The 13,115-nt window shown below is 48.0% G+C and overlaps 2 protein-coding genes across 2 annotated transcripts; both read right to left on the reverse strand.

Moving 5' to 3' along the window:
• Positions 1–2,978: 2,978 nt before the first annotated feature.
• LOC103289273 (keratin-associated protein 16-1) lies at positions 2,979–4,484 on the reverse strand. Its single transcript, XM_054709932.1, has one exon. The coding sequence runs from the start codon at positions 4,482–4,484 to the stop codon at positions 2,979–2,981; it is 1,506 nt and encodes a 501-aa protein (XP_054565907.1).
• Positions 4,485–10,383: 5,899 nt separating this feature from the next.
• Positions 10,384–10,722, reverse strand: LOC103289282 (keratin-associated protein 17-1). The gene has a single exon (XM_054709870.1). It carries the CDS (start codon positions 10,720–10,722, stop codon positions 10,384–10,386), a length of 339 nt encoding a protein of 112 aa, XP_054565845.1.
• Positions 10,723–13,115: the final 2,393 nt, after the last annotated feature.

The following is a 13,115-nucleotide window of genomic DNA, read 5'->3' on the forward strand; positions in this document are numbered from 1 at the left end:
TCCCAAAAGGAAATACTTGAGAGATGAGAGGTTTGGGATGTAAATATTTAGGAATAAATACCAAGTAAGGCAATCAAAATGGAACTTAAATGTATTTGAGAAACCAGTCAACTTCAATCTGAAAAAGATGCCGATATCCTTCACCCATATATACCACTGTTACTGTTTCAAAGAAATCCACTTTTACATCCATTTGTTCTCTAATTGTTCTCTTTCCTCCCTTCTTCTTAAAGAAACCTCTTAAGAGGTTGGTAAAAGTGTACAAACTTTCAGCTATTAGAAGAAGTTCTGAAGATCTAATGGCTATAACATGGTTGATAATACTGCATTGCATAATTAAAATTTGCTAAGAAAACTTATATGTTCTCATAAAAATGATAAATATGTGAGGAGATATGTGTTCATTAATTAGATGGGAGAAATCCTTTCACTATATATGTATATCAAATCATACTGTACACTTTCAATATCTTAAAACTTTGTTTATCAATTATACCTCAGTGAAGCTGGAAAAAAGAAACCTCTCAATAAAGACAACTTTCATTTTGGTTCAAGGCACGAAGGGCTGTTGAGATCACATCAGGAAATATGGCAATATAGAAAAATCACTGGCTTTGGACAGAACTGGATTTTAATCATTTGTTAGTTACCAGCTATGACTATCCTGAATTTTGTGTTTATCATCCCCTTGTGAATATAGATATAAAATACACTAGAGGCCTGATGCATGAAATTCATGTCAGGGGGCCGGCCCTCGCAGCCCCAACTGCCTCTGCTCTCGCAGCCCCGGCTTCATCTGGAAGGTCATCTGGATGGTCGTTCTGCTATTTGGTTTAATTAGCATATTAGCTATTTATTATATAGGATAGTATATATAACATAATGTATGTATTTGCATATATGTGTACATGCATATGTACTCATGCATGTAAATTCATGTATGTGTATTGTTTTGAACTTTAGATACATGTGTGCTCTCTGAGGCTTGTTTATATCAATCCACATTTCATTGGTAAGGTTCACTTATGTTGCATGTAGCCATTGTCCAGTCATGTTTCCCTGCAGCAGAATAACCTATTACATGACTATACCACAATTTTCTTGTCTTTGTTGATGGGCACTTGCATTGTTTGTCCTTTATATTCCTCATCTATAAAATAGAGGAGAAGAAATCTTCTCACAGGATGACTGTGATTTACATGAAATACTGAGTCCATGCTTGGCACAGAGATTTAAAATCTGGCTAACTCCTCTCTTGATACTGGAAGGAGACAGAGCTAAATCCCAATAGTCTGATGAGACAGCAACGCCAATACCAGTGGCAGGATAAGTTTTAGTTTTTACTCTGCCATTGTCCAATCCAGTGGTTTTCAAATAGGGGAAATTTTTTGCACACACATTCCCCAGGGGGTGTTTGGCAGTGTTTGGAGACATTTTTGGTCATCACAATCTGGAGACACTACTGGCATCTAGTTGGTAGAGGTCAGGGATGCTGCTTAGTATCATATAATGCATAGTACAGCACTACAACAAAGAATGACCTAGCCCAAAATGTCAGTAGTGCCAAAGCTGCATTTTGAGGACAAGGGATAGCCCTTTTTTCTGTGTATTATGTGTAATGGATGATCACTTTGAAGAGACTCTGTCCTTAGAGATTATAAGAGGTTATGTATGGAGTTTTTACAAAGAATGTGTCTTACAGGACTAGGAGAACATAAGTAAAGCTCTTACACAAAAAACCCTTTCCTATTGTAATTATGACACTCCTGCTACCACACAGACACACAGACACACACACACACACACACACACACACACACACACACACACAGACACACACACACACACACTTGTTTTCATCCCACTAGGGATCCCAAAACCACTGGCTTCCTCCCTAGTCTCCCTATATCCAAGAGCATACTCCTCATTGCAGTTCTAAACACCAAGGCCAAAGGGACATTCCAAAACAGTGCTCTTCACATCACTGCCCTTCATACAGCTCCTTGATGCCTTCATGTCAGCCCTGCACCACATCCAAGTCCCTCTGTCCAGCATATAAGGCCTGATAAGAGCAGCTCCTGGTCTGCTTACCTGACCTCAGAGCTCACCACTCCTCTAAGCACACCTTTGCCCAGGCCTCACCTAGTGAACAGTGTGCTCACAGGCATATTCATGAGTGCGCTTCCTCTGCCTAGAAAACACTTCCTTCCTGGTTTCTAACTGCTCAGCTCCTACTTGTGCTAAAAGACAAGGCTTCAGTATCAGAGTCCCCAAGAATCCTCCCCTGGCTCCCCCTAACACCCTGCTGAGTTCACAGTGCCCGCCCTTGCCTCTATCCCAGCATTTAGCACAATGAAATATAGTTCATTGTCTCTCTGTCCATCCGTCTCCCTGCTGGAGTGAGCTCCTCTGAGAGCAGGGACTGAGACTTTTGTCGTCTCATTCCTAGAGCCTAACCTAGTCCCTGGCACCTCCCAGCCTCTAATAAACCTTGTCGGATGGATGAATGGATGGATGAAGCGGCTCTCAAAGGCAAGGCAAGTCAGCTGATGGGGTGATGGCATTAACAAGAGAGAGGTGGAAACAGCATGTCGCTTCAACTTAGCCGTGTTTATTGGACAGTTAAATACCCTTCTCTCACTGAGGAGGCCCCCCAGGAGCATAAGCACAGACAGCAGGGGAGCACAGGCAGGAGGACTGGAAGAAACGTAGCCAGGAAAGAGACTTGGGACGATGTGGCACAGCTCGATGACAGCAGCAGACAGGCACCCAGAGTGCCCTCTCAGTGCCCAGGAGGCCTTCATGTGGGCCATTCGGGTACTGTCATTTCTGAAGAGTTACTTGAAACATAAGCAGATGGTGAGTGATGCTGCAGGAAGAAAAAGATTCTAGCTACGTCGTGCTGCGCTTCGGGGAGGGCAGTCAAGCTTCCTCTAGTCGGAGGTTTGCTTTGCAGGAATTGGTGGGCTAAGGTTCGTTCAGCAGTTGGCAGGCTTGGTGGCAGCAGGCTGGCTGGCTGTGGCCTCACGGGTGGTTGGGCTGGTGACTTTGGCCTCCGTGGGCTGGCAGGGATTGTCCTCTGAGACTTCCACCTTGCAGGGAGTGGAGTCAGCACAATCCGGTTGGCTGGAAGTGGACTTTTTGCAATCCCGTTTGCAGGAGTTAACACAAGGCAGGCAGGAGCTCACCGGGCGGTAGGAGATTGAAGTGATGTAGGCCGGGCGGCGCAGGATGGAGTAACAAGGGCGGTAGCAGGCAGGGCGGTAGCAGGCAGGGCGGTAGGAGATGGATGTCACGTACGGCTGCCTGTAGGCGAAGGGTCCAGAGTAGATTGAGCGGTAGATGGGGCGGTAGGGGACCGAAGTCGTGCAAGACGGTTTGCAGGAGCTGGGTATGTAGAAAGTCCGAGGGCAAGTCGGTTGGCAGATGGCAGATGCAGAAGACCCCGGGCGGCAGCAGGGAGGCTGGCAGGAAGTAGATGGGCAGGAAATAGGCTCACAGCAGATGGACTGACGGCGCTGGACTATGTAGCAAGTAGGTTGGCATGGACGGGGCACACAGACACTGGGTGAGCAGGGACTGGGCTCCGAGCAGATGGGTTGGCAGATGCTGGAGACACAACACGAGGGCTCTTGGCAAGTGCTAGAGACACAAGGTGGTTCCCAAGGGCTCGGAACACAGCAGGCAGAGCGAAGGCAGACAGGCTCACAGACCAGAGCCACACAGGGAGCTGGCTGGCAGATGCTGGGCCCGGAGCAGGATGGCTCACAGGGACTGGGCTCACAGCAAGCAGCCTGGCAGCTATTGCCCACAGAGCAGTCGGATGGGCAGCAGCTGGGCGTGGAGCACACTGGCTGACAGCAAGCAGGCTCACAGACCACTGGTTGGCAAGAGCTAGGCACGGTGCAGACAGCTGGACAGCAGCTGGGCTCACACACGACTGGCTGGCAGCAGCTGGGCTTGCAGACGATGGACTGGCAGGGGGTGGGCATACAGAGGACCGCTTGGCAGGAAGCAGCCTCACAGCACACAGGTTGGCAGCAACTGCTCACAGAACAACAGGGATCACACGTGGGAGCCTCACAGCACACGGGTTGGGCACAGCTGCTCACGGAACAACAGGGGTCACACGTGGTAGCCTCGCAGCACACGGGTTGGGCACAGCTGCTCACGGAACAGGAAGGATCACACATGGTAGCCTCGCAGCACACGGGTTGGGCACAGCTGCTCACGGAACAACAGGGATCACACGTGGGAGCCTCGCAGCACACGGGTTGGGCACAGCGGCTCACGGAACAGCAGGGCTGACAGCATTGTGGGCCACAGCTGGATGCCCCACAGCCATCTTGACAGGGCACCAGTTGCCACGTCTGGCTCTGGCAGGAGCTGGGCAAGCAGATGGGCCCTCTGCAGCTCACCTCCGAGGAGCAGAGAGAGATGGCTGGCACGGAGGGGCATTTCCTAGAACAGCAGTTTCCAGACATGACGGAGGTGCCTCTGCTCCCTGGTGCGTGCTGCGAGGTGGCTGCCTGACTGCCACAGCTCCCCGGGGCCCTCGCTTTTATACCCCTTCACCGGCATATGATGTTTTGAGCTCCTGCGTCTTTTCCTCGTTGCTGTTTGGGCCCCTTTGCAGAGGAACATCTTATTAGGCCAAGGTTTGTTGACCTGAGGTTGTTTACCCATAAAGAAGCTGTTTGTTTATTGACTTGCTAAATGTGGAGTCCTGGGAGTTATAGGCCATCTTGGAATAAGCGTCATCACCTTCAATGATCGGTATCTCTGAGCATCATGAACAGGGGAAGAAGAAAAGAACTTACCATTTATCCATCTTCTATCCTCGGCACTGGGCCCTGAGCTGGATACAGGGGATGCCCATGCATAAGACCTACTCACTCATTCTCATAGATATCACTCCCTGGTGGGCAGACAAGTGTACAGGCAAACTCATTGCAATGCAATGATAAACTTAACAACAGACATACGGGGATTAGTGAGAGGACCAGTGATGAACTTTGTGGAAGAGGGGATATCTGGGATGGATCTCAAATGACTGCACTTTATAGCAGTGATTTATTTAAAACCATCAGCAATCCCATGGGATAGGGAAACTTTGCTTCCATTACAGATGAAGAACAGGAAGGGGGAATTAGAATCCAAAAGCTTGTCACTTGCTAAAGATCCCACATGGCTTGGCTTGCCTCCTACTCTAGAGCTGCTCTTCTTCCCCTTCACCACCCTGTCTGGACAGACCTTTCTCAGGAGCCTTTGTCAAAGCCACATGTCACAGGCTTCGCCCACATGCCGTCCTTCGTCCTGTTCTGTGCCCCAGACCGCTGGCTCTACCTGTCCCTGGAAGGCACTTGGCCTAGCCATTCTGCTTCTGTTTCCTTTTTTCCTTCCTTCACCCCCACCTGAAGCATCCAGTAGACCTTCAGAGTTCTTCTTGCATTTGGTGATTTTTAAAAATTAAATGTATTGGAATAACATTGGTTATTAACATATAAATTTCAGGTGACAACTTTCTAATAAGACATCTGTATACTCTATTGCCCTTTGGTGATTTTAACAGCTCCTAAAAGAAAGATATATCCAAGACCCAAAGGGTAAAGAAGAAAGACAGGTGTTTTTTTAATGTGTGTGTTTTTTTTTTTTTACAAAAACATTATAAACAAAAGCAAGAACACAAATGCTTTCTCAAAGCATTGTGTCAATGCTACTGCTTGAGAGAGACATTATGTAGGAAACAAACCATAAGTTTCTAAACACCAAGGACTGATATCCCTGCTCACTGAGGCCCCATCTTGCCTCCACCATGTGCTTTCAACATCAATACAAAAGGCAGCTTTGGAAAAGCTGAACCATTTTTTCATTCACTCACCATTCTTCTCTTCATTCATTAATTTATGCAATCATTTGCCCAATTTCAATTTTATTCATCCAACCAACCCAGCCTCCATTGGGTTTTGTGTAATGATACAGAATGAATGAGTTGCAATTCCATAAGGAGCTCAAGTTTAGAAGAAATACAGATACTTCCATAAGCAATTATGGTACAGTATATGTACAAGTGCTACAACACCTGGATGCATGGGTGCTCTGTGGGCACCCAGGAGAAACAGCAATGTGGTTTTGAGGAAGTTAGGGAAAGCTTCTTAAGAGAGCATGATACATTTGGGGAGCAGCAAATGGTTCCATAGCTGAGATGAAAAGTGCAAGGGGACAGGAAAGGATAGTGATGGGTCTAGAGGGGTTACTAGCCACTCAATTATGAAAACACCTATGAACCATGGTAATAAGTTGGATTTTTTACTGGCACCTGGAGTTTTTAAGCAGGGGAGTAACTTGGCCAGGTCTGCCCTTTGGAAATATCTCTCTGGCTGTGGAGAAGGGATTGAAGAAGAAGGGTGAGTCTGGAAGTGGGCCGACCGTTAGAGGTCTGGGGCAATTACCCAAAAGCTTCATGGTGAACTAGTCAGTGCCTTGGGACTGGAGTGATATAAGGTGTTTTAAAGAGGCAGAATCTACAGGACTTAGTGGTTGAAAGTGAAAGGTTAGGAATAGGGAGTGCCATTCTTTGAGATGTGGATCTCAGCAATAGACGAAAAGAATTTTAGAAAGCTTTGCAGAGGATAAGGCAAGGAGAAGACCCCAAGACCCTGATCTCCACATTTCCAGTTCTTCTCTCCATCCACCTTCTCTTCCTCAGCTAAACCAGCAATAAAATTCCAGATGGAGATGCCCCTCCCAAAAAAATCCCTCATAAAAGCTCTCAGCTGAAAAACTTGCATAGCATCATTCATTATGCTAGAATGTCATCTCCTCCAAGAATCCTTCCCTGCTAAGTGGAATAAGCTGCTCTTTTAACTATCTAGCCCATTCCTACTTTATTCTCTTTTGTAGCTCTTGGCTCTCTTGATGCCATATAAGCACTAGGAGGATAAGAATTTTGTTTATTCCCTGATGTAAACCCAGCACCCAGAGCAGTGTTTGATACGTAGGCAGTTCACTATTAATATTTGTTGAATGAATGGATGAATGAGGACCTCCGTGGACAACTAAGAGGAGCAATTCTCTGTCAATAATTCAAAGAAATTACTACCTTCCACTCATGCTTCCATGAGGCCATGGTCATGAGCAACGAAAGAATGAGCTGCTCTTAATCACAATTGCTCAATGTAGACCAGTTGAACTCTTGGCAACTATGTCCCTTTGGCATGCTTCTGCTCTGACTGTGGCTTTGTCCTAGGGGTTAGAGAGCCAGTATTTAAGAGGCCAATTTCAGGCAGAGCAAACAATGACCTAAATAATAGAGTCTAAAACTGAATCAGGGCAGAGTCAAATCTCAAATTCTCTCCCAAAGCAAGATACTGCAAATACTACTGGGGTTTTTAATGCAAAAAAAAAAAAAGAAAGAAAGAAAGAAAAAGAAAACACAAGCAACTATCATTAGATACTTGCTAGAACAGCTAAACATTAAAAGACTGACAATATCAAGTGTTAGCAAGAACATGGAGCAACTGGAACTCCCAGATATACAAAATGGTACAACCACTTTGCAAAACAGGTGGGTAAGTGTTTATAATGTGAAACATTCACTTACCATTTGTCCAGCAATCCAACACCTAGGAATTTATCCTAAATAAATGAAAATATATGTCCACACAAAAATTTGTACATGAATATTCATAATAGCTTTATTCATAGTAGCAAAGAACTGTAGACAAGCCAAATGTCCATCAGTAGATGAGTATTTTAATGCAGTTTATTCATACAGTGTAGTTTATTCACTCAATAAAAAGGAATGAACTATTGATAGCTACAGCAACATGAATGAATATTTTAAAATGTTATTCTAAGTGAAAAAGTTCACAATATATTATTTCATTTATATGAAATTCTAGAAATGGTGAAATTTATAGTGACATAAAGCAGATCAATGGTTGTCTGAGATTGGGGTCAGGTCAAGGGGACACTACCTGCAAAAGGACACTGGGGAATTTGAGAAATGATGGAAAATTCTAGATCTTGAGTGCAGTAGTGGTTAAATATATACAACTAGTGGCCCGGTGCATGAAATTGGTGCACATTAAAAGGGAATTAATTAGAGGAGATATTTTAATATTGCTATTTGCCCTTTCTCTATAATAGAAGTGTCAGAGATGAAAGAAAATTAGTAAAATGTATATGAAAATCTTCCTGCTGTCAGAGTCTGGGGCACGCTGCGGGACCCAGAGTCAAGTCCCCACCCACCCGCATGCACCTTGAAATCACGCGAGACCCAGACCCGGCTGGCCCCACCCCTATTGGGCGTGATACAGACCCAGCCAGCCCCACCCCCCTCAAGCCCTGCTGGTGGGGGGCGCAGCCTCAGGTCCCCCGGCCCGACCTGGCGCCACACAGCCTTAGGTCCCTGATGATCGCTTGTTTCAGCTCATTACGGGAACCCCGCCTCCGCTGTGGGCGCAGCCATCTTGTGACAGCATGATGAAGTGAGAGTCAATTTGCATATTATCTCTTTATTATATAGGATTGTCAACATCTCATCAAACTACACTAAAATGAGAGTGATTTCTTACATGTAAATTATATCTCCAAGTTAGCTTATAAAAAATGAAACAAAAAAATTTAAAGGCAAAAAAGCAAAAGCAGCATAATCCTAGTTTTATTTGTAAAAATGCTTAGAAAGGAGTCTGGAAAGATACATGTTAGTAATAAAGCCTGAGTGGTGAGAATTTGAGTGGCTATTATGTCTTCTTTATATTTTTCTATATTTTTTCATATTTTTATGAATCATTGCTATACTTATGATCAGAAAAATATTTTTGTTTATTGAATAAAGCATTGCTTTGGAGGAATAAAAATAAATATTGTTCTCCCAGGGCAAGAGCAGAATCAATTTTATCCCACATGTAGCAACTCAAGGTCATATTCAGGAAGAGGTTGAATCAACTCCTTCTTGAATTTTAACCTTCCAGCCGAACCCACACACAGCTGGGTCAGGCTCCATTTCGCAGACAGATGCTCACCCTTCTCCTCCCCGGGCCTTAAGCAGAAGAAATACAGCTGGACACGAAAACCTAATCCAGAAGAGGGAGACTTTGCCAAAGCAGGAGGCTGAAGGAAGGACCTGAACTTCCCAGAACATTCTTAGAAACTGTGTGTTGTCAAAATTTTGCTACAGGAATCCCTTCCATTTAGAACCAAGCTTGTCTTATCAAGCCTCCTCCCCTGACTTTGCTAGAAAGTTCTGACCAAACCTGAAGCCTCCGGAAGAACCATTCTAGGAGAACTACAATGCAGGAGGCAGCCAGGCACCTCGCTCAAGATTAAACTTGGCCAGCATCAGCATTTACCTGGGAGTTTTTAAAAATGCAGGCCCCAGCCAGCTGGCGTAGCTCCGTGAACCAGGAGGTCACAGCCCAGTGCCAGGTCAGGACACATACCTGGGTTGCGGGCTCCGTCCCCGGTAGGGGGTGTGCAGGAGGCAGCCAACCAATTCTCTCTCATCATGGATGTTTCTCTCTCTCTCTCTCCCTTTCCCTTCCTCTCTGAAATCAATAAAAATATATTTAAAAAAATAAAAATGCAGCTCCCAGGGCCTCCACCCTAGGGCTAATGGATAAAACCTCTAGCAGCAAAGCCCAAGGATCTGGATGTTTAAAAGCCTCCCCAAGTGAATCCCATGTAGCATGTAGAACTTGAGCCTCCACGTGTGGTCCTCAGACCTCAGTGCGTAAGAATACCTGGGGTCCTTGTTAGAAACACAGGTTTCCAGGCCCCCCGCCTCCGAATGCTGATTCTGCCTGGCTCAGGGAGGGCTCCAGATCTCCACTTAGTTACCCCTGGGGGGTCTGATGTGGGCGATCCACACACTGCTTGTCAGAAGCGCCCAGGGGGGACGCCAGAGTACATTTCTCGGGCCCAGTGCCCGAGAGGGGGCGAAGGAAGAGGCGGCAGGACCAATGTGGTGAGGCCAGCGTGCCCGGGTTTATTAAGAAGTGAACAGAGAGGAATCTGTGCGGCTCAAAAGCCTCGGAAAGCTGAGGCAGAGGGGCCAGTCCCAGAGACACCGTGAATGAGAGGATGCCTCCTCGTGACCATGGAACTTCGTGAGAGTCAAGCCAGCCACGGGGATGCCCCCTTTCAGCTTCGGGGATCTCTCTGGGCGGCGCCCCGTTTCAATCCCCCACCAGCACGTGGCTCTAGTTCTCAGGGCCTTGAAACACCAGGGCGGGCACCGGATCAACAAGCCTCCTCCACCAATGCCACGGGAGGCCGGACACTGTCCTGGAAGGTCCTGGAGACGAGGGGTCTCGGCCGGAGCAGGTGGGTGGACGCGTTCCGTGGGGCTGTCTCCATGGAGGGGGCGCGGGGAGCTCTTCATTTCGTGTCGCAGACGGGCGTGGGCTGGCAGCAAACAGGCCCGCAGCAGCCCCCCGAGGAGCCGCAGCAGCTGGAGCCGCAGCAGCTGGACCCGCAGCAGCCGCCGCCCCCGCAGCCGGAGCCGCCCCCGCAGCCGGAGCCGCCGCCCCCGCAGCAGCCGGATCCGCCGCAGCAGGAGGACCCGCAGCAGCCGCCTCCGCAGCCTCCGCAGCCCGAGCCCCCGCAGCCGCAGCAGGACCCGCAGCAGCCGCAGCAGCCGGGCTGGCAGCAGCACATCTCGCAGCAGTCCTGCTCCTCACCGCAGCAGGTGAAGCAGTCCCCCGGGCAGCACCCCATGATCCCCGCTGGTCAGGGCGCAGGTCAGGACCGCAGCCAGAGTTCCCCAGGTCTGGCCGTCAGCAGCTGGACGGCAGCTTTTATATCCCCTCCGCCAGGGTGTGGGCCCAGGGGCCAGATGTTTTCTTTGTTATTATTTATGCCCGAGTCCAGAAGAAGGTCTCATTAGCTAGCCTGTTTATTTTCCAGCCCTGAGTACCTCAACTCATAAAAAGGCCCCACTCCTCCCAACGGCTATTTGTCCAGAGGGTAAAAATACACCTTCGGAAAGACCTGTCATCACGGCCAAACTGGGGCCAGCCATCATTAGCCAGGCTGGAGCCAGGAAGCGGAAGCCCCCCAGATCTGGCTCTGGCAGGGGGTTCCTCTTCCATGCCTTCTATGGCACGTGGGCAGCCAACCTCTTTGCCATGGATGCTAATCCCGGAAGAAGACGGTGGTAAAAGCAGCTCAGAGGCCGCTGAGGAGGTCTGGCCATGTGGCTCCTCCCAGCTGGAAATGGCATCTTCATCCTGGCCGTGCAAGGCAAATATTTGTGTGTGTGTGTGGTATGTGGAGTGTGCCGCACGTTTGTTTGGGCTTCATCAGTGACCATCAATCATGAGTAATAACTGCCCTGTGAAACGGAGAGAGACTCATCATAAAACTGCAAAAGGCAGGGGAACCATGTTTCTCTGGGCTGTGCGATGAACTGAACACTCAGCCTTCTCTCTAAATGGGCTGAAAGAGCAGTGGGCAGAACCTGCAACACCCAGGCCTAGGCCTTCCCTTGATAGGAAGAGAAGAAGGAGAGCGGGGAGGAGGAGGAGAGGGAGGGAGGAGGAGGAAAAGGAAGAGGAGGAGGAGGAAGAGAAGGAGGAGGAGGACATGGAGGAAGAGATGAAGGAGGAAAAGAAGGAGGAGATGGAGGAAGAGGAAGGAGGAGATGGAAGAAGAGGAAGGGGGAGATGGAGGAAGAGGAAGGAGGAGATGGAGGAAGATGAAAAAGAGGAGGAGGAAAAGGAGGAAGAAGAGATGCAGAAGAAAGAGCTGGAGAAGATGGAGGAGGAGAAGGGAGAACTGGAAAAAAGGAGATGATGAGGAGGAAGAGATGGAAAAGAAGGAGATGGAGGCGGAGAAGGAGATGAAGGAAGAGGAGATGGAGGAGAAGGAAGGGAGGGAGAGAGAAAGGGAAGGAGGGAGGGAAAGAAGGAAGGAAGCAAGGAAGGGAGGAAGGGAGGAAAAGAGGAGATCATTGAACATCCAAAACACCACATTAAAATGGGAATGTTGTGCACTTTTTTAAGACCATCTGTCAGAATGAGAGATAAGCATACCAAATACCCAGAGTACCATGGGTGAATAAAACGCCATAGGAAGACTAGAATCCACAGGAGATGCAGGTCCCTGTGTAAACTCTGCGATGGGTCAAATTTCCTGTCTCCGTTTGGGCTTCGGTACCTTGTCATCCTGTTGGAATGATAATAGCAACTCTGCAATCTATGGGCTCAGCCCCCTGGAAGGCAGCACCCGGAGTGGAAGGTGGGGATGGAGAGTGGTGGTGGGTGTGGAGATCTGAATGAAGACACAGTCCCTCCTTCTCAATTGCCTTTCCTTTTTTCGATGAGCTGGAGGTAAGGCAGCTCCTAGAAAGGGCTAGAAGTACTGAAAACCAGGAGGTGAGGGGAATGGAGACAGCGAGAAAGGATGGGCTACTTGGATCTGATGTGACCCTCAGTACTTCATGGGATGTGGAATGTTAGGACTGGGAGGAACCCCCAAAGATCACGTGTTCCAGGGTTTCTAAACCAGGTTTTACAGTCGGAATCGCCTAGGCGAGGGTGGGGACTTCTGAAAAACACAGATGTCAACCTGCACCCAGTTCTGTTAAATCAGAACATGTGCTTGTGGGGGCTGGCGAGCTCTATATTTGAAAGTTTCAGATTATCGACAGGTGAGCAAACACTGATATAACTTAATGCCGCCATGACCATCACCCGCAAGCACTTTTCTGTACAAAAGATGATAGCAGGGCCCAGGCAGGACACATTCCTGATAGACTTGACCACGAAGGCTGTTTCCTGGTCCAGTGTTCCTCCCCCACCCCACTCCCACAGATGCACACCTCTGGGGAAGTAGCACAGCGACGGTTACAGCAGATGCATTCTTTTCATTCTTTTTTAATAATAGGCGATGCATTCACATGGTCAACGTGCAAAAGGAATGCAGTGAACAGTCGTCCTTCTCTTCCTGTGTCCTGCCAGGCCTGCCTCTCACTACCCTCCCTCTGTCCCTTTAACCCCTGCACCTGAACTCACTCATCTAGAATGTGGAAATTGTGATAATAATAGCACCGATCTCCTAGGGCTGCTGTGAAGGTTAGATGGGTTATTGCATATGCAAATACATCATTT

The sequence above is a fragment of the Eptesicus fuscus genome, chromosome 20, assembly GCF_027574615.1.
Source record: "Eptesicus fuscus isolate TK198812 chromosome 20, DD_ASM_mEF_20220401, whole genome shotgun sequence".
In the NCBI taxonomy this organism is placed as follows: Eukaryota; Metazoa; Chordata; class Mammalia; order Chiroptera; family Vespertilionidae; genus Eptesicus; species Eptesicus fuscus.